Below are 21,232 nucleotides of genomic sequence, written 5' to 3'. Positions count from 1 at the left end.
TCTACCACCCCTTAAGCTCCGAATGACAAGACTAGCTAAAACTTGGGGTGGGGGTGCCCCCTAGTGGGCCAGTCACCCTTGCTGAGCTGGGATCCACACCCTAATTGGGCTCCCAGTGCCAGGGAACTGGTGCAGAGTGGATACCAAGTGCGGAATGAGGCCTCTGGACCAAAGCTGATCCAGACTGACACATCATCCTGGTTCTTGTAAAATCCTAGTGTGGAAGGGTACACCCCCAAGGACCACAGACAAGGGGCCTACTTCTCATGGCCCTGACTCACTAGTCCTGGACTGGCCAGGGAAAAGGGTAGGGTTAGCGGTTAAGTTACGAGGGCATCTGTGCACTCAGGCTGTCCCTCCTCATTCCACACCCCCGCCCCCCACGTGCAGAGCCAACCCCGTGTGGCTGGATCCTTTCTGCCGGAACCTGGAGCTAGCTGCCCAGGCTGAGCATGAGGATGACCTGCCAGAGAACCTGAGTGAGATTGCAGACCTGTGGAATAGCCCTACCCGCACCCATGTGAGCCGGGACCAGAGCTGGGGCGGGGCAGGGGCACGATTGTGAGGGATGGGATGGAGGTAAAGCAGGTGTTTGCCACTGCTTGCCAAGGAGCTGGGTTCCGGGGGGCACGGGGAGCCATATCCATTGCCGTGTGTGTGTATACAGTCTAGCTGCACTCCAGCTCATCTTCTCTCCCTAGGGAACGTTTGGGCGTGAACCGGCAGCAGTCAAGCCTGATGATGACCGGTACCTGCGGGCAGCCATCCAAGAGTATGACAACATCGCCAAGCTGGGCCAGATCATCCGGGAGGGGCCCATCAAGGTGAGTCCTCCGTGCAGGCTCCTGCACCACACCCACACACAGCCCTGCACCCAGATCTCTGGCGGCGCTGGGACCAGCTCCAGAGGATAGAGGGATGGGGGAGGATCCTGGGAAACAACTTCTTCCACCTCTAGGCTCAGCTAGATCTGCCCACTGATCAAGAATGACAGCACAGAAAGGGGGCCCAGGCATGGGGCTGATGGGGAACTGCTCCAGCCTGCAGCAGCCCACACAGATTCCAGCTGGTCACTTTCACCAGGCTCTGCTCCCAGTCTTCTACCCTTAGATCAGCTGCCTGTGCACCCTAGACTACTAGCACCTTCCATCACCCTCATCAGAGTTACGGGAGTGAGGGCTGCAGCAGGTGGGGGGATGGGGAGGCCTTGGTGGGGGGTTAACCCTCTCCCTCCCCCAGGGCTCGCTGCTCAAGGTGGTCCTGGAGGATTACCTGCGGCTCAAAAAGCTCTTTGCACAGCGGATGGTGCAAAAAGCCTCCTCCTGCCACTCCTCCATCTCTGAGGTAGCCGGGCTGGCCCGGAACTGAGTGCTGTGCCCCAGCGCTGGGGGTGCTCATTTCTTCCCTCCCTCCCTCTCTTCCCCGAGCCACGTTCATCCTTCTCAGAGTCTCTGTGGAGTTCAGCAGCCAGGGCAAGACAGCAATGGGTGGGGTCCAGGAAGTCTACTTTCTGGGTTTCTCAGTGGCTTTCCCAGGGTGGGTGCTGGGGAGTGTTCCTCAAGACTTACGGAGCCTCAGAAGATGCCCTGAAAGAGTAATGTCCTACAGGAAACTGCTCACGGTCAGATGGGTCTATATAGGGTTGTTTGCCTGCAGTAATGTCAACACTTTGAAAATTCAGACTTTATTTAAAAACCCAGATTTCCCATTGGGCCAACAGTTCCCAAATGGAATAGGCCAGAGCAAACAGTTCCACATGGGACAAAAGTGCCACATGTCTAGTTTCCACTGAATCCTATCCCCCTTTCCAACTTCCCCTACCGACACTCCCTACCTGGCCAGAGTGGATCCTGTTGGAGGACACATGGGTAACATCCAGATACAAAAACTGCATCGTAGGATCTTTATAGATCATGAAACAAAATTCATGATTCTCATGGGAAACCCACATTCTAAGAACTCAGCTATAGCACCCTAAGTGTCCGTGGTGTACCCAGTTTGAGAAACACTGTCATCAGCTGACAGGCCTACTGATGCGTGAACCCTGAGTTCCTTGCAGCTACCTGTGTGCGGTAGGGAGGAAATAGGGACAGAGCAGGTTCAGGACTCTGGGGCCATTCACCTGCTCAGCTCTTGAGCATGGCCTTGAGCCTGGGTGGGTCCCAGAGCCATTGGGGGATCCTGGCCTCTTGCAGCTGATCCAGACTGAGCTGGAGGAAGAGCCAGGGGAACGCAGCCCCGGCCAGGGCAGCCTGCGCTTCTGCCACAAGCTGCCGACAGAGCTCAAGGGGCCCGACAGCATCCACATGGTGCACGGCAGCACGGGCACACTGCTGGCCACGGACCTCAACAGCCTGCCCGAGGACGACCAGAAGGGCCTGGGTCGCTCGCTGGAGACCCTGACAGCCACAGAGGCTAGCGCCTTCGAGCACAACGCCCGCACGGAGTCAGCCAAATCCACGCCCCTGCACAAGCTTCGGGATGTGATCCTCGAGAGCCCCCTGGAGATCACAGAGCTATGACCAGACAGCCGGGGTGTCTCACTGGTGTCTCCCATCCCTCCCAGGGCAGGGCGGGGCAGGACCACAGTGCAGACCCCTCCCCAGGCCTGCGGGGGCTGCACCACCTCACTAGGGCCTGGGGGAGCCCGCTCCAGCGGCTCACATTCCACTTCTGCCAGACGCCCATTCAGCACCTGACCTCTACCTTCATAAAATTTGTTATTTTTTTAAGAAAACCAAACAAAAAATGATAAGCGTCTAAGGACAAGGTAAGGAGGGTCACTGGGGGCCCAGGAGTCTGAGAACAAACTCAGCCCAAGCTGAACTCTAAGAGGCCAAGCAGACCCTCTCTCCCCTCCCCTCCCCACATCCCTGTCCCCTGCCCCCGCCCCAACCCCCTCCCCCACTTCCAGCACCAGGGGAGGGAGACCCAGAACTAGCGTACCCCACCTGGCCTTTACTCCCTGACTTCAGTTCACATCCCAGTGCATTTCTAGCACATCTCTGGCTGGACATCCAGCCAGGAGCCACGAGTGATCCCTGCCTCCCCACACGGACATGACCAACATCCACGAACTGCGGTCTCTACATTCCACAGGCTTCCCAAACGCGCCCAAATCAAAGAGAAAGGACTGGTATTCCCTTCGGTTCTGAATGTAGAGTGTTTGTGTGTATTCCTTTTTTAAATTAAGTTATTCCCTCAACATTTTCCCCTTGATTTTGTTTGGTACTCACTGAACGTTTCTGGAATGGTATGCATTTTAAATAAGAAAGGCAACTCACAGGGTTGGACAATTGTGGCTCTGGTAAACTACCCTTGGGGTTGGCCTGGGGGGAGGGGGCCTGGCCCATCAGAGAGGAGCCTGGTGGGATTCTCTGCCCACTCTGCTTGCTTGCTGTGGCCAAGAGGGGCCAGAGGGCCGCTGGACACCCACATGCCCGTGGCCCTGGAGCACTCAGAACCCAAACGCTGGCTAAGTGTTACGGAAGCACTCAGGCTCAGGTCTGGTTAACAGACGTTATTTATTGTTAAATCACAGAAACTTTAGTGCAAAACAAACCAAAACAGTCATTAAGTCCACTTAATAGCAACTGCACGTCTCGCTGTCTCCTGGCAGCTAGAAGTGGAACAGGAGAGGCGGCTACACGGGAGAGGTGGGGCAGCAGCCAAGGCCCCGGACAGGACCCCCTCCAGCTGACAGCCAGAGGCTTATGAGTGTCTCGTCCACATTTATCTCAAGGTCAACAAGAACATCTATGAAACGGGGGGTTAGAGGTGAGGGGGCCCAGAGCCAAGGGCAGCGCTAGAGACGCACGAAGCAAGGCTTCAGCAACCGGGCGGACACAAGAGCAAGCAAGAGGCGGCCACCACTGTCCACACACACAAAAGCCAGGCCCACAGGACCTGCACACAGAGCTAGCAGATGACATTCAGGCAGGTGCTCCCCCTCCCTCCCACACCCACAGAACCACGAACAAGGCATCACCAGGAAAGACACCCCAAAGCTGAATTGGAGGGTGACCTGGGGACGGCAAACCCGAGATCCACCCAGGTCTCCCGAGCAGCTGCTTCCTGCATCTCCCCTACAGTGAGAACCACATGGTTTTTAAAAGCCTCGTTATTCTGAGCCTCTAATCTTTCATATAAAACTGCCTTTGTTTTGCTTCTCTGTAGAGCGGCCCAGGAAGAGGGGAGGTCTCTGCTTAGGGCTAGGTGGAGGGCTCAGAACAAGGCCCAGGCCAAGAGGACCGAGAGCCTTCTGGCAAGCAGCTCTGGCTGGCACCCGCCCCCAGAGCCCCCCACCACCGCCTCCAGGAAGCCACCACGCAAGGGCAGGCTGAAAGCCCTCCAGTGCACAGTCCGTCCTCAGCTGTCTAGGCAAAGGAAAGGGACAGTGGAGCAGCAAGGGCAGCTGCGGGCCAGGCGCCTCCTGCACGGACAGCAATGCTATGGGGGACAGGAAAGGGAAGGAAGAAAAGGGGACCTATTTTTGTAACACAATCAACAGATCGGTGTGTTCACTGCCCCAGACACACAAGTAGAAAAAGATGCTGCAGTTTCTCCAAGATGGAACACCCCTTCTAGTTCCACACGTGACGTTTGCAATGCTCCACGGCCTGACAGGAGAGAGGAAGCTGGATTTAGTCTTCACATGACAAACCCTACTCCTGGCCTGTTCGTGCAGCAGACAGCACCCAAAAATGGAACCTGTTCTCCTTAGCTGGACAGGACCTCACTTAAAACTGGGGAGCATGCGGCCCCCTGAGTGTCAGGGACCCCTGAGGCAAGAGTCCAAAAACAGCAGCTGCAAAGCACCTGAGTGTTTCACAGGTGAGCCACCCATGCAGGAAGGGCCCCGGACCCCTCCATCTGGTTACAGGCAGAGTCCCAGCGCTCAGCAGGCAGCACGGAGGCCCCCCGAGGCAGAACCTCTCACCCAAGAGCATGCACACCAGCTGAGGCCTCATGAACAATGGCCCACAGACCCCTTGACCCAGGATGGCAGCAGGAAGTGGCTCCTCCCAACTGTGCCATGCGCTGGGGCCGGTGGGGCAAGGAGCTGGACCCGGGTGGCCATCACTACCCCTTCCCTGCAGGGGCCCGAAGTGACACAACCGGGCCAGCGGTCCTGAGGACCTGGTCATGAGGAATCCACTCCAGGAAGAAAAAGTTGCGCAAAAGAACATTAAGTAACCGACTAGGTCCACATGTCCCCACCCCAGCAAGCAGTGTGGGGCACCACCACCGGTGGCCCGGGCAGGACAGCACCGGCAGCCCGGGAACTGCTGGGCAGGCACCCAGTCTCAAGGCCACTCAAGAACAGCGGCTCAGCCTTGGGTGAAGACTCAGGCCAGGCTCCAGCCAAGACTGACCCAAGGGAGAAGAGGACTTGTGCAATCTCTAGGGTGGTCTTGTGCAAATCTGATCCTGACCCTGTCACAAGGGAACTAAAGGCAAAAACAAGGAAGCAGAAGCAAAAAACATTGAAGAATACCCCCAACCCTTCACTTCTCCAAGGCAAGAATGCTGTCAGTCCCCCAGCCTTGATGCACGGCCGCAAACAAGCCTGCTTGCTTGTCTGGGCACACAGGCCGGGCAGAGCACCAACAGCAGAGCCCCCCCCCCCCCGCCCCGGGTTACCCACCCTGGGAGCCAGCCCACCCGGCAGGCCTGTGCAGCAGGCGCCGAGCTACTCACATTGCACTGGGTCGCCGCCTCCATGTTCTGGCACCAGTAGCTGGGGCCCCACACACACTTCTCGGTTCCCAAAAGAGGCTTATGGGCTGCGGGGCAGGCTCCAATTTTCTATGTGGTAAAAAAGGGGGAAGAATTAGATCTACTCCACCCATCCCTTCCAAAACTAGAGATAATCAGCTTCTAGAAGCAACAAGAACTAGAGCTTAGACATGCACTTCCAAAAAGTCAGTGATGCCGAGGGACGCCCTGTCCTCCCACAGTCCATCCCCTGAGATTCTCCAGAACCTCTGAGGACCCCCACTCCGTGCAGAACCAGCCAGGCCCCTCGCCGCCCGGGTGCTTACCAAGCACACGAAGGAAGGGTCCATCACCTCCACCAGCACTTCTATCAGCACGGGCTCGTACTCAGTCACAAACTGATCACACTGTTCGGTAAAGAGGGAGACGGGTCCAAGTCGAGGTGGGTGCTAGGCATGCTCTGCCAGCCCGGCACCCCCTTCCCAGCTAGCCCACCTGGCCACGTTCAGCCTCCCCACACCTGCTTCCGCTACTGCCCCTCGGTGGCTCCCCTTGAGCCAAAAGACACCTCTAAGAAATGGCTAGTTTTCCCTGAAAACCTCAATCGGGGCACAATCAATGAGCCACCCCAGCCTCTGCACTCTACCCGCAGGTTCTGACCCTCCGGCCCCAAGCAGCCTGGGGTATACCTGCTTCTGGTAGGGGTCAGGAAGGAAGCTGCAGCCTTTCTCGAGAGCAGCCAGAATCTCCTGCTTCGTGCTGTTTTTCTCCAGGTTGTGGTCCAAATAGCTCACCAGCTTCTTGCATACCTCACAGAAGCCCCCGTCCTTCGGCTGAATGACACGGACTACACACAGGGACACAGGCTCAGTGCCAGCAGGGCCCTCCCAAGCCCCAGGGGCCAGCCAGCCACCCCCTCACTCCGCTCACCAGGCATCACGGGCAGCCCCTGGGTGGGGCACAGGTGGAGCAGGGTGCACACCATCTCGGGGCTCGCCTCCTGCAGGAGGATCGACAGGATGGAGGCGCCATACGTGTCCACCACCTCCTGGCACTGTTCGGATAAGGACTTGGGCAACTTTGAGCACACTTTATCCAAAGCCTGAACTATTTCTTCCTGAAACACAAAACAAGAGGATCCTATTAGAAGAAGAGAGGCTGACAGGGCCAGAAAAGATTCTCAAAATACTAACATCCAGGAAACCAGCCAACAGCAAGGTACTATTTCCTCGCCAGAAAGATGACACCTACGAAGCAGCCCGACCCCAGCCCAGAGGGACCCACCGGTGGGCAGCGGGTAAGCAGATTCCAAGGGCTGCTGTCCAACGCTGGCAAGGGCCAAGCCCACCTCTTCCGCTGGTTCTGCCACTAGGGAACGGGAACACTCGAGCATTCTAGAAATGCACATACCTCAGTCCTGTTGTTGTCAATGAGCTTGGCCACCTCCTTCACCACGTACTCGCATATCTCACAGCTGACACTGGTCTTCGCCTGGACCATGTCCTTCTGTGGGAAGGGCAGGAGAGCACATTCATGCTGAGACCCTCACCTCACCCCTGAGTCCTGCTGCTCTAAAGGAGAAGAGACACCCTATAGCCAAGGACAGGAGAATGTCACACAAAGGTTGGCTTCCTCCCAGTGTCCAAGTTCCTGTCCCTGACCCATCCCTCTGCCCACTGCTCTTCCACCACTATCTCCTGCCATGCACCCCCCAGCCCCACAGAAAAACCAGGAATTCGTACTTCAGGAGACAGAAGCAAAGAAACCATCCCCTGACCCCCAAGAACAGTCCACATGATCTATCTTACCTGGTCACAATCATTTCAGCCTTCCAGAGTCATTCTGGGAATGTGGGTGGGGGCGCAGGACAGAGTGAGAACTCACTACCTGTCCGCTGTTTACGAGACACAGCGCTAAACACATTTCAGGTCTGCTCTGGAGTTTCAAGTCTCACTTGTACCTGAGACTGCCTTCCTAGAGCCAGCCCTGCATAAAGTAACACTGCGAAACAGAACTCTCTGTGACAGCAGCAACATTCTCCACCTCTGCCGTCCAGCAGAGCAGGGCGGGCCACAACTGTCTACGAAGCACTCGGAACGTGGCCAGGGTAACACCAAACTAAATCGTTTCAAGTTTTGTGTTATTTTACTTAAATGTAAGTAGTCACATGCAGCTAGAAGATAAGCTCTAACTCTCCTTCATCTCCTCTGGCTATTAATTCAGTCAGCAAAACTGGGCAGGCAGAAGTGCCTCCCCAACTCCATCTGACTTCTTAGCCATGTGGTCCAGACACTGCACATGCTGAGGGAGGACAGGAGAGGGAGACGAAACCGCTAAAGGTCAAGTGACATGGAAGTTCTGGAACTAGAATCGTGTGCGTGGGCCACGTGGTAAAATGTCATGAGGCCTGGCCCTTCTCAGAACTAAAGCGGGAGCCCGTGAACACCAGGACAAGTCTGCTAACTCCTGCAGGTGAACTGTTTCGGGACTCAATCTCTAACACCCTGCCGGGGCCGTAGCAAGTGCTGAACATAAACTAGGGAACACGGTGTTCCCTAGTGACGGGTGCTAAGGAAACCACACCCCCACCCCGTGCACACAAGCAGCACACCGAGGCGCTTCTGCGTGAGCCCCTGGTGTTCTGGGAACATGAGGCTTGCGCTGAAGTGACCACAGGCAGGGCGGTGGCAGCGGGGGACGGGGGCAATGTGTCAGAGGAGGCTGTGGACACGCTACAGATGGAGGCTGATCCCATGGGGCACTCGGGCTCCTAACCAAGGAAATAAATGTACTCAGGGCTAGAAGCAAGAGGCTGCACACATACAGGGACCCCAGAGACTAATGAATGGTTTCAAACTCCAATACCTACAGGAGTCAGGCAAGGAACCAAAAAAGCATGTGCCTCACAGAACGCGGTACAATGTGGAGTGGCCTGCACAGCCAGGACAACACGAGGACACCCGGTACCTTGATGGGCTCCACCAGTTCCAATGCAGGGATGACGTTCTCTGAGACCACTTTGGCAGGGATCAGAGTCTGCATGGGCATCTCCTTCACTTGGTCGCAGAACCCAACCAGGCCACAGATCTCTTTGGGTTGCTGAGAGGCACAGAACAAGCAGTCAGATGCAGGCCTGCACCCACATCCCTCGGTCCCACTCTCTACACACAAAGGACGGGGTGCTGAGGGAGCACCCTGGTCACACGTCAAGCCTGACTGCCAAAACAGATTCCATGTTAAATCTAGAGGGACTCCTGTAAATGCAGACGTGTCAGTTTCACATAGGGAGGAGGCCACGCAAAGCTCTGAAGGGAAAGCAGACAAGACCGCTGTCCCTGCTCCAGCCAGGGAGCACCCCTGGGAAGTTAGACTGCTGCCACTGGTTTCCCTTTTTCACAGGCAATCACATCTTCTCCAAGGACACCTAGTCTGCTCTAGAACCTGCTTCTTGGTCGAGCTGGTTCACGCTCAGTAGGAAATAAGCTGCGAGCTCTTTCTAGAGAAGAAGCCACCGTGCCCACAAACAGAAAGCCAAGTGTCTTAAATCTTTCGGTGGCAGGACCATTTCAAGAAAAAAAAAATGGTTGACTTTTTTGAAAAACCACATTCTATTTTTATAATTACACAAACACAATACACACAAAAACCCAATGCGCCCGAGTAATGAATTCTTTCAGGTCACAGAAGCCCCAGACTGATCCCCTTTCCCGTCCAGACACCAAACCACAGGAAAGTAGGCAGAACTAGTAACTTAGACATCTTAACCGTTTCACCATGACGCTGGCCAAGAGTGAGAAAATCATGCGTGCTTTATACAAAGAAAGCACTTTGTGAGCCCAAATACAACCAGCGCCCAGCTCTGGGCCTAAGAGCAACTGCCTCCCACCACCAAACCAGAAAGCAGCAGGCCAGGAATGCTAACACGAGACCTGTTAATGCAAGAGCTAGACCATGGCTATGGCTGACCTTGTTTTAATCCTGAGAAGTCTCTAGATTAAGTAAGATCGAGGAAGTCGGAAAGTATCCTAAACATCCCGGGAAAGTATCCTAAATATCCTGTCTCCGGCACATTTCAAGAATGGGGAGAAAACCAGAATGGGGCCAAAGACACAGCAAGCTTTTTAGAAAAAAGACAAAGATGCAGGAGATGTATGGCTGCTTTGTCTCAGATGAACTTTGTTCTCCTTCCTCAGATGAACTCTCTTCTACTGGGTGGGGCAGGCCAGGTGAAAATACAGGTATTTCAGCCAAAGTCCTCTCCTATTAGACTTCAAATTACCTTTGAAAAATCTTTACTCGCACAGAGATGTCAGTGCTCAGGAGAGGGTCCTGGCTCAGTAAGTACAGTCTGGGGCCGTAGTCCCAATATTATGCCACCACTGGCCTGGCTCTCAAGCCATCTGTGTGGCTCCAGGAGTGCAGGACCCCATCACCCAGAGGGGCAGAAGCCACAAATCAAGAGATTGTTTCCAACTCTCTGGATCCAACAGACGGGAACAGTCTGCTCGCTATTTGTAAATGATTTGCTCATGCAGCAGAAGCAATTCTGGGGTTAATGGAAAACAGGACTGAAGACATGCAATGGTCCCTCGAGTCATGACAGAAACAAGGTGTCCCACCGGATATCAGGCCTACAGTTAAGGAAGCCGAGGCATCTCCGGGGTCACCCATCGTTCCCCATCATCACACGGGTGGCATGCACATGGCCAGCTGAGCGCTGGCTTTTTGCCAGAGTCCAAGGCCCTGCTGGCTTCCCTTTCTAACCCCCTGAAGGGGAGAGGAAACCCCCAGTACCTCAAGTGCTACATCACAGGGGAGAGATGCAGAAGCTCCCCCACCAGCCTACTAACACAGATCATGCCGGTAAAAAAAAAAAAAGGCAAAATAACTACAACAAGCAGCAGACCACCACTACAAGCAAATTCCCCATCACATACCTGATCCTGCTGTTGAACAAAAAAACAGGAAATCGGAGATGAAAATAAGAGAAAGGAAGGGACACAACAGTTAAGAAAAAAATTAAAATAACAATCAGTTAATGAAGGAGTAAGTACATCACCAGAAATTCAGGGGAAACCTTGCAGTCACAAATCAGCAACCTACCTTGTTCCTACTATCTTGGGGGCCCTGCAAGCTCTTCTGGCCCTCAAGGGACAGACCACACTGTCCAGCTGGTGTGTGCATTGTCCCCATGCCCCTGACACACTAAATCATACTCAAAACACTGGACAGCAGATCCCAGAAAATGCCAGGTGATGAGGAGCTCTCTATCCTCACAAGCCCAAGCCCCACATGCCTACAAGGTGAGGAGCAGCAAAGGGGAACGTGACACAGGCCTACCCAAGTCAGGGGTGTGCGCCGGAATATAAAATACACCCAGGGGGCCGGGGATCCGGGGATCCGGAACCACTTCCCCTGCTGCCCGGGCCTCAGGGCGACTACCCCAGGGAGCCAGATGCCAGTCTGGAAGGCCCATTTAACAAAAGATCACTTACCCTTTGATTCAGCAATTCCAGTTCGGGTTATCTGTGCTAAGGGAGAAACAGGGATCTGCACATCTATCTCTCTGACTGTAAGGGGGAGCATCATGCTTTCGATCCCCAAGACAAACCCCGAAGCCACCTCAACACCCAAAGCAGATGGGTCACGGAAATGATCTTCCATCCAAACGGGAGCCTATGCAGCCACTTCAAAATCATTTACAAGAATGTTTAACAACCAATGCATTCAGAAGCAAAATTATGCAAACTACTAGATTTGAAGTAATATATAACCACACTACCTCACTGCCTTTTATTTTTTTAAACCGCAAATGATCTGTGATTTGGGAAGTATTATCTGTATTTCCAAAAACCATCTGTGTAGTCTATCTTTTATAATGAGAAAATTTTTAGTTATCAATGACGAAGCACTTAACCAAATCAAAATCAAAGGCTTATTTATCTCCTACTCTAGCTGTGTCTCTGTAAGCTGCCTCTGAAGCATTTTTAGAACACGGCAGGGTGTAATAATCCCAAAGACACCCTCTCTCGCCTGGCCAGAGCCCCTGAGCAGTTACAGCTAGGCCACAGGGTCAGGCTTCCCCCTGTGCCGGCTGGCAGCTCTCGGCTCTGCAACTCTACGGCCGCAGCCCGGAATGAGAGGAGATCACTGTGCTCCAGTGAAACTTTACACAACCAGGCGGTGGGCCACACAGTCTGCTGACCACAGCTGGAGAACAAACTCAGCATGGTCAGAAAGTCGGCAGGATGGAGACACAAAATGTGCAACCCACCCCAACTCAGCCCCTGCAGCTTCGATCTCGGGAAGCCAGGGCACGTTCCCAATTTAAGAATCCCTTCAGACCACCCTGCTCTGAACCAGTTTTCTGCACGGAGCTAGCTAGCCCCACTGCCACGATCAGTATCTTCTACCTCTAAGGACACAGGGCTGCCCTGACTGCCTGGATGCGTCAGAAGCACATGCAGGAGTTACGAGCTCCAGCAGCAGCTACGGTGGCCCCTGCTGCGGTGCAGGGCCGCCCGGCAGACGGGTCTCCCCATGACCCCGAACTCCAGCCACAACGTAGCAATTCTTAGGCCTGGCCTAGCTCCAGAGCAGACGATTCCCACAGGTCCCAGGGTAAAAGCCAGACACTAGAAACCCAATGACCAGTTCAATATGCACAGGCCAACTAACCACCCAGAAGCTACCAGGGCAGTCCTGGGGGGAGGGGGAGAAGGGGGAACTGCCTTAGCCTGTACCCTGGCCGGGGAAGGTAAGAGGGGGACTGAACTGTGGGTAGAGAGTCTGCTGGTTGAACAAGGTTCATTTTAACCCAATTAGTTATCTGAGGGGAGAAAAGGAAAACTAAACCACGTAATGTTCAAAAACCTGGGAATCACAAAGTCTGAGGCAAAGAGTGCTAACAGGGAACGTCCCCTGCCACCTACCATATGCATCATCATCTGGACAGCAATGTCTGAATATTGGTTGATATAGTTCTTGCACTGGGAAGAGAGAAATCAGTTGTTAGTGACACTAATCGTTGCAATCACACACCAAAAACCCAGCATTTCCAAAAACAGCAGCGAGTGACTATCAAGTTTCCCAGAGTAGTCTTACAAACATCTTGAGATAAAGATGGCAATTTGTTTATCCTAAACCTGATAGGAAAAGGTGTGCAAAGGGTGTTTTGAAAATGTGTCCCAAAGGCTCTTAGAGAGGAGGTCCTCCAATCTCCTTTTACAGCCCAAACTTGCCCCAAGGTCACAGAGAACTTCTCAGGAGCAGTTCTGAACATGGCTATCAGACGTGCTGCTATGAACTCACGGTGACTTTTCAAACCCACTCATGCATTCCTGGCCAAGATTATAAAGCTAAAATCCAGGAGGAATCAAATTATGATTTTCAGCAAACTTCCTTTCATCCACATCTAGATAATTCATTCCTGTAGACCCCCACAGAAGAGGGTCTGGCCACACCGGTGCCCCCACAGTGAGAAGGCCAAGGGTAATAACAGCCCTCAGAACAGGGCTGAGCTGGGGAAGCACGTTTACATAGTGATATACAAAGATACTTCAAGAAGGCCAAAAGCCTCCCCAAGGAAGTCCTCTGGGAAGAACCCAGAGCTCCCAGAACAAGCCATTCCTACCCAAGAGGCTGCTCTAGGTCCCAGACCCATGGACTTGGTAGAGCCAGCTTCCCTACATCTAGTCTAGCCGAGGTTTTTCCGTTACCAGGTATAAAACTAGCACTTTGGTTTTACACATCAACTTCACACAAGTGTGGTTAAAGTGAATAGGGTCCAAGAAGTGAAACCCTCTAAGAAACAAACAAAATGAGTTTCTTAGCCTGCACGATGAACATTCACCAAGGTAAGGAAGGCATCCGGGGTGAACCTCTTGTGAGCCCCCGCACGGCTTCCCATGGACAAACCCCCGGCTGTGGGGAGAGCACACTCAGAATTATACGCAACAGCCAGGCTTTTAAAAACAAGGTTATAAAGGATTCTAGTGTTGTTTCTTATACATACAGGGCCTGGGAGGAAAACAAATCCTCACAAAACAAATCCTCACAAAAGTGGTCTCCTTCCACTCTTTTATCCCAAGTGTTTGGTTACACATACAAATTCAACCAGCCAACAAAGCATTTAAGTAAACAGCAAGTACTCCAGCCGCTTTCTGGGAAAAAGAAAGCGTGCGTTGTTTGAACCATCTCTTCCTCAAAGCTCTGGGGTGAGAACTTAAAACGGTACCTCAGGAACTGAAATTTTCTTGGGTCCCCCCTCCTATGCCCAGAGCCCAGCTCCCTGGCCCAGCGCACCCCCACCATGCATGACGAGACAAGATTTACCATGTCAGCCATGCCGGGCCCCAGGAGGTCACACTGTGCCTTGGCATGGTCCACCAAGGCCTCAACAAAGGTGGAGTTGGTCCTTACAGCATTCTGGATGTCCGTCACCATCTGGATGCAGTCCTGGCAGACATCCCCACCAGCCTACAGAGAAGGGGCGGCAGGGGGGCAGGGGGCAGGGCTGTCAGGCGTGAACACAGCACACTCCTAGGATCACTAAGAGGATCCAAATTCCCAAGAAAATTTCCTTATGTGTTCATGACCACAGCACTAGGGAGTGACTTACTGAACGGTTCTGTGTTTTTAAAGTTTGTGTTTTGTTTGTTTTTTTTAAAATAATGGCTATACCCAGTGTAGCACTTGAACCCACAACCCCAAGATCCAGAGTTACACACTCCACCAAGTGAGCCAAGCAGGTGCTCCAGCTCTGTTTTTATAGGCTCTAAAATTATCAACAGGCTTAAAATCAATTAGGCACTGATTTCAATAAATTGAATTGCAATGGAGAGTAGTCTTTGCATGCTTTAAATATCCCAAGTTCTTCAGAACCTCCACGGCACAACCATCTGAAGTGTGGTTCAGGAGACTGAAGGTCAAATGAAGGAATAAGCCCCCAGTTTGAGAAACACACACACACACAGAGCCCCTCTCATGGGTCATCTCTAATCCAACCAGAAACAGGGCCCTCAGCGGCTGGGCCTACAGCCTTACCTTCTGCTGGGGCTCGCTGTGGGGGCCATCCTGAGGGTAGAGGAGGAGGGGGATGTTGGCCATGAAGGGAGCCACCACCTCAGCCACATCCAGTTCCGGGATCTTATTAGACTCGAGCTGTTTCTGGTGATTCAATTCTGCCAGGTGCTTTTGAAGAGACTCGCAGAGATTGAGAGCGGAGCACACCTCCCCAGGATGGCTCTAGTGGGGAAGAAGTCCAGCTGGAAATCCTCTCCCCCAAAGGAAAAAAAGACCACTGCCCAGCACCCCTGAATGAGTCTCTGTCCTCACCTCCTGGCCTGACTCACACACGCTATGCCCTGCTCACAAAACCACCTGACCTGCTCCCCACTCCAACTCCACTTTTAGCAAATGGCTTCCCCACTCAGCTCCCTGCAGCTCAAGCCAGAGACCTGGCAGACATTCCTGACTCTTCCCTCGGTCCCTCCCCTCCCTCAGCAGGTCCTGCCCATTTCTCCTCTGAAACAGAACACACATCTGTCCCCTTCACTGCCCCATCACATCTCACACAGACTGTCCTGCCAGCTTCCCCTCTTCCAACTCCCAACTGGTAGGACCTAGACCAAACCCTTCAAAGAAGGTACCTCTGATGTCACTTCTCCCTTGAGCCCTCCGAGGATTTCCTACTGCATTTGCAATCCTGAAACACTGCCAGAAAGGCCTTGCACGGTGTGACCCATGCCATTCTCATTAAAACCTTGGACCAACCCCGGAACACTCCTTCCCTGCTGGCCCAGTTTTCTGAGCACCTCCTATTTCTTACTGTCTTTTCTAATTCCACAAACCCAACTCGTCTGTGGCATGTGGCTTACACACGGTAGATGCTTATCTGAATGCAAGCAGAACCCCGTCGCTGAGTCCACTCAAGATAAAATCCCAGAAATGGAATGAACTGCATGCTCAAAGGGAGAGCTAAAGCCCTGACATGAGCTAGCAAACGGGCACGTATAAATGTTGTAGCAGTTTACAATTCCTTCATTCTTCAAGTTTCCATTTCCTGTACTCTCCCTCAACCGACGGTTACACGCAGAGTGTTCTGAGGGCCAAAGCCATCTGCAGATGTCAGAACTGCAGTGACAAGCTGTTGAGAAAATCCAAATCCATGGAAAAAACTTTCCACTTTCATCATTCTGTTCTCGTCTGGCACCTCCCACGGCACCCAAAGTTCCCTAAAGAAAGAGTCTTTCCACCACCACCACATACCATTTGTCCTTTAATCATGTCCAGGATGACTGGGAGGTAGGAATCAACCATCTCCCTGCACGAGGCAGACAAGTTCGGATTAGGCAGCCAGTCACAGGTCTTCTCCAAGTACACGAGGATCTCTTGCTAAGAGGATACAGGCAACAGTCGGATCAGGATGGACTTCTGCTCTGCAAAGGACTGAGAGCAGGGGACCTCCACACCTCCCAGCAAACAGCGGCCTCAGGGAAGAGCCCTGGGAAAGGCCCAATAGCTGGCCGTGGCTGCATCAGACACACAGGCAAGAAGCAGACGTTCCTCAAAATGAGGCCACTCTGACCTGCGATCTCACAGGCATAGGGAACTCTGAGCAGAGACAGCCAAAACGGACCTAAAGGTAGCCACCAGCAATATGAAAATCCCCATCAACCCTGGGCATTTAAACACTGAGGCCAGGGAACAGCAAGCTAGGTTTCTGTTCAGCCTGTGGCTCAGGATGGCTTTTACATTCTTAAAGGATGTGGGGGGGGGGCACTATGTGACAGAAGACGTATGTGGCTCACAAGATCTGAATTACTTCCTACCTGGCCCTAGACCATCCCTCGTTAGACCCCAAAGCCCCAGAAAGCTCTTCTAAGGAACAGACACACATGGCCGTGTGGCCACCGTGCATGCGTGGTCACACATCCTGCTGGAGGCTCACCTCAGTGGCATTGTCTTTCAGCATGTCGCCAGCTGCAGTGATGACATCTTTGCATATGTCGCAGGGAAGGGATTTCTAAGAGGAAGAACATGAGGGAGAGAGCGAGCTGTATTTGCAGGACATAATGCATACCGTACAGAGCTGAAAAGCCCCCTGGCCTCTGTGCTATCCTATCCAACCAGGGATGTCGGGCACACAGGCACATCCTGGTTCCCCAACCTAGATAAGAAGCACACAGATGCCACGTGGGAAGGATTGGAGGCACTGACCAGAACACTCTGTGCTTCTAGGGAAAGATACCCTTTTCTTGTACCCTTTTCTATGCCTCAGCACACGTGGCACAGGCCAAATGTCATACTAATGCTCACAACAGCTCCAGGAAGAAACTGAGGCTGGAAAGGTGAAAATCAGAGCAACAGAAATTAGGGAAAACCAGTCACCTGGGGCCAGTATCACTATAAGACAGTAAAAGGTGGTGGGGCAGAGAAGCCCAGCCAGACACTGGCACTGACTCCTGCACTCTATCCCCTTCCAGCTCCCAGGGGCTGCTATGTTCATGTGGAAGCCATATGTCACCACCCCAGAGCTTAGAAACATCACACCCATGCCCTGAGAAGCCTGGGCACCCATGGGCCCATGTGGCCCAGGACATGGAGATTCTAGCTGCTTCTTGTGGCTCGTGGGAAGCTTCCTTCTTAAGGGCAACTGATTTTCAACCCACAAAGAAGGAACTAACACGTCTGGGTGAGAAGAAGGAACACCTGTAACTAAGCTGCATGGAAAGAAATCTAACTGAACCTCTGGACCTTGTTAGGCTAATACCAGATTCAGGCACCCCTGAGACTGCCGTATCAAAAAAAAAGAGCTGAGCGCCTGGGTGGCTCAGTTGGTTGGGCATCTGCCTTCCACTCAGGTCATGATCCCAAGGTCCTGGGATCAAGTCCCACATCAGGCTCCCTCCTCAGCAAAGAGCCTGCTTCTCCCCCTGCTTGCGCTCTCTTGTTCTCTAATACATACATAAAATCTTTAAAAAAAAAGAAAAAAAAAAGAGCGAGAGAGAGAGGGCGCGCCCTAAGTCCTCCCCTGTCACATGCTGAATTTGAAAAGAGGAAGCCTCATTAAAAACGAGATGAGAAGCAAATTAGAAACCAAATCAGAAAGTAATTTTGGCCACAGATGGTAGTGATCCAGCAAATTCAGAAAGTATTTCTAAAAGAACAGGGTTTTTAATTGTTCTTCTCATAATGAAGCAGCTCTAGTGGCCACTAGTGTCAAGTCTTAGACCTGGAACTCCATGCAGTCAGAGGTGGCACAGCCCGGAGCCAGCCAGGCCCGCATTCTGCAGTCAGCTGTTGCAGCCAGCACAGCTCGGGCATCTCCCCAGAGGAGTTCTGGTGGTGCGAAGAATGCCCCTGAGCTTTGTCACCTCTGAGTATTATTCCCCATGAGCGTTAAGAGCCCCGTATTAATATGCTATATTTAACACCATTTGGATGAAAAATCAGTAGCATCATGCTTGCTTCGGCAGCACATATACTGAAACTGGTGGGATGGGCACAGAGGCCTGGAAGGCAGCATGGAGTGCACACAATAGTGGCCATGGGCAGACCTCATCCTCTCTCTGCGACCAGGAGACTCAGCAACCTCGGGGGAAGAGAACCTTAACCTCTCTGTGACTCCATTTCCACTGCGCTGAAACGGATCCACCCTGCAACAGGGAGTGCCTCCCTAGCAAGGTCACCGAGAAGAGCAAATGAAGCGAGACGAGAGCGTGCTTTGGAAGCTTTGGAAACGGCCACCAGCTCCAGACCACGTAAGGAGATGGGGTACAGTCCCCACGGCACTCACCACCGTTGGCTTGCTCCAGACGGTCTGCAGGCAGTGCTTCAGGGCTCCGCAATCAGCTGCCGTCTTCACATTCTGGCACCACACCGCCGAGCCTCTGGTGCATTCCTTCAGGCCCAGGACAGGGCTGGCTAGAGCTGAAAGAAAAACCAGCATGAGAAGGCGGCCCCCCATCACACAGCTACCCAGGGTGAAGGACACACCAGCTCAGCTCCTGTGGTGCACAAACCACACAGCGGCACTGGCTCAAGAAGCTCAGTGACCGTCTAAGTCCGCCTAAGTCACAGGGCCGGGAGGGACTAATTTGCCTGGTGTGCTTTTTTCCTCTTGAACTATGTCTAAACAGTAATCTTTATAACCTCAAAAATCTTCCATGAATAAAAGAAATCATGGGAGAAAATGCTGACAGATTTAATTTTAGAAAATTTCAACTTCTACAGAATTTTTTTAATCTGTAGGGAAAACAAGATTCATATCCTTATTACACAAACAATGATTCTTAATGTTCTAGTAGAAGAGCCCTTTTATAAATCAAACTTCATAAACAATTCTACCAACAAAAAACCCTCCGTGATTCCCCTCTGGTATCACCCAGCAAACAGGTGTCCACTCAAAACCGGGTGCACGGCCTGGCACCTGCTGTGAGAGTGAACAAAGGACCCGGGCAGAAGTCACATGTGCAGAAACAGGACTAGGGAAAAACACAAGAACTGCTCCAAGTCCCCTAGGACCAAAGATAGACAGGTTACAGCAAGAAGGCGCCATATTTTGAAAGTTAAATAGCCAAAGGGAAAAAAGTGACAAGTCTGTAGTAAAATAGGCATTTGTAAGGCCAATAAGCGTAACTGGTAAGAACTTCTTAATATATTAATATATGTCAGGTACTGGGGGGAAAAAATCCCCCTTCAAAAAAGTAATCCACTTCTAGGGGCACCTTGGACATTTAGTCAGTTAAGTGTCCTGACTCTTGATCTCAGGTCTTGATCTCGGGTCATGAATTCAAGCCCCACAATGAGCTCCACACTGGGTGTGGAACCTACTTTAAAAAAAAAAAAAAAAAAAAAGGTAATCCATTTCTAGAAATAGATTTTACGGAAATACAGCAATCCAAGAGGCAAAATGTGATATGCATAAATATATTTATTAAGTGTAATTTACAATACTGAAAATAAAAGTAGATGTAACCTGAATGGCCAAAAACAGAGGGGAAAAAAACTAATGATACTCTTACTAAAAAGATTATGTAGCTGTTAAGTATAAAAATATCACATATCAAGTAGAAAAAAAATTCAAGAATATGAAATTATACAAAAGTTGCACAAAAAAGGCAGGGTGGCTCGCGGAAACTCCCAATATTACGTTGTATGTGAATAACTTTTCTTTTTCCACTTTTACACGTCCACTTACTTTATAAACGACCTTAAGAGTACCTATGTTTCTTAAAATAGGTCTACGGTAACCCTGACTTTGGCATCTCACCTCTAAGCCAACAAGTCAGCTAGAAAACAACAGATTCCATCGGGGCGAGCTACACAAAAATGGGTAATGGTGCAGGACGCCAACTCCCAACGACACTTCAGTAGGGCAGAAACACCTTCTACTGTGAATAGGAAACACGAGGCCCAAGTCTGAGGAGAAAGCCCACTGCCACCCATGAGCTCGACTGAGAACCTCAGGAGTCACGTGGCACCTTGCTTCAATTTGTAAGCCAACGAGAAGGCACCGTGATTCCACAGATATGTAACACATACACAGTATACAAAGCATGGAGGTTGGTAGGTGCTCTCACTCCAGGAAAGGAAAAGCAATGAAATGCGGTCATTACTAGCTTTTCAACCAAAGCTATATTCCACAAACTATTCACACAAAGACTGAGTCACATGTTTGCAGAAAGTTCAAGCCAGATGATCTGTATCCATTCAGACACTGGCAAATGAATCTGCTACCCAGGTTACTGCCTTCAATGGCCCTTTGCAACAAAAATCACATCCATAGGGGTGCCTGGGTGGCTCAGTGGGTTAAAGCCTCTGCCTTCGGCTCAGGTCATGATCCCAGGATCCTGGGATGGAGCCCCGCACTGGGCTCTCTGCTCAGCAGGGAGCCTGCTTCCCTTCCTCTCTCTCTGGCTGCCTCTCTGCCTACCAGTGATCTCTGTCTGTCAAATACATAAATAAAATCTTAAAAAAAAAAAATCACATCCATAACCAGTTCACAAATGCAACTGAACTAGCCATACTCCAACAGCCACTGGCTCGGACTCTGGTTTCCAGGGGAAAACATGCAGCAGATTCAACAGTACATACTAATCCCCAGATGGTTCACAGCAGCTTAATACCTGAAATGTAGCCAAGCTAGGCTGGGACCAGCCATCAGCTGTAGGTCTGGGGAAAAGGGGAGTGGGCAAAAACTGTGTCACAAGGGTAAGGGTTCTGGGAAGTGTGGGTTGTCACCACAGAGCACACAGAGCCAAGAGGTTCCAGAAGCGCCTCCCATGTTCCTCCCAGGTACCAGGCCCCAGGGAATCCTGAAAAGCACCCAAGATACACCAAATGGTTCTACCTCCAATTGGGAGAAAAGAGCCGGAAAAATAACAGGAAGCTACAAAATGAGTCTCTAGGCAAAAGAATGCAGTGATACACAGGGAAGCCAGAAAGAGGTTAGGCATCAGTAGACCACAGCCAGACAGGATTCTGAGAAAAAGGCAGGGCCAGGGAGCAG

The 21,232-nt window shown here is 51.9% G+C and overlaps 2 protein-coding genes across 2 annotated transcripts in view; one reads left to right on the top strand and one right to left on the bottom strand.

Annotated features, from left to right (window-relative positions):
- CDH23 (cadherin related 23) overlaps nucleotides 1–3,234 on the top strand; it is a gene marked incomplete at its 5' end in the record, with an annotated part of 358,117 nt that extends 354,883 nt beyond the window's left edge. The window contains 4 exons of the mRNA XM_080822934.1: nucleotides 391–520; nucleotides 702–824; nucleotides 1,240–1,344; nucleotides 2,196–3,234. Of these exons, the coding sequence (XP_080679060.1) occupies nucleotides 391–520; nucleotides 702–824; nucleotides 1,240–1,344; nucleotides 2,196–2,522 (685 nt within the window). The 3' untranslated portion in view covers nucleotides 2,523–3,234. The remainder of the gene's footprint in view (nucleotides 1–390; nucleotides 521–701; nucleotides 825–1,239; nucleotides 1,345–2,195) is intronic.
- A 271-nt stretch (nucleotides 3,235–3,505) lies between these two features.
- Nucleotides 3,506–21,232, bottom strand: part of PSAP (prosaposin) — a 33,985-nt gene continuing 16,258 nt past the window's right edge. The window contains exons 2-14 of the mRNA XM_080822887.1: nucleotides 18,518–18,651; nucleotides 16,670–16,744; nucleotides 15,988–16,113; nucleotides 14,764–14,964; nucleotides 14,053–14,196; nucleotides 12,651–12,707; nucleotides 8,686–8,817; nucleotides 7,129–7,224; nucleotides 6,649–6,835; nucleotides 6,408–6,565; nucleotides 6,045–6,125; nucleotides 5,701–5,808; nucleotides 3,506–4,619 (exon numbers count right to left, since the gene is read on the bottom strand). Coding sequence (XP_080679013.1) covers nucleotides 4,584–4,619; nucleotides 5,701–5,808; nucleotides 6,045–6,125; nucleotides 6,408–6,565; nucleotides 6,649–6,835; nucleotides 7,129–7,224; nucleotides 8,686–8,817; nucleotides 12,651–12,707; nucleotides 14,053–14,196; nucleotides 14,764–14,964; nucleotides 15,988–16,113; nucleotides 16,670–16,744; nucleotides 18,518–18,651 — 1,535 coding nt within the window. The 3' untranslated portion in view covers nucleotides 3,506–4,583. The remainder of the gene's footprint in view (nucleotides 4,620–5,700; nucleotides 5,809–6,044; nucleotides 6,126–6,407; nucleotides 6,566–6,648; nucleotides 6,836–7,128; nucleotides 7,225–8,685; nucleotides 8,818–12,650; nucleotides 12,708–14,052; nucleotides 14,197–14,763; nucleotides 14,965–15,987; nucleotides 16,114–16,669; nucleotides 16,745–18,517; nucleotides 18,652–21,232) is intronic.

The sequence above is a fragment of the Martes martes genome (assembly GCF_963455335.1).
Source record: "Martes martes genome assembly, chromosome: 14".
Lineage (NCBI taxonomy): Eukaryota > Metazoa > Chordata > Mammalia > Carnivora > Mustelidae > Martes > Martes martes.
Note: the sequence above shows the minus strand (reverse complement) of the source record. Positions and strands in the feature narration are given on the sequence as shown.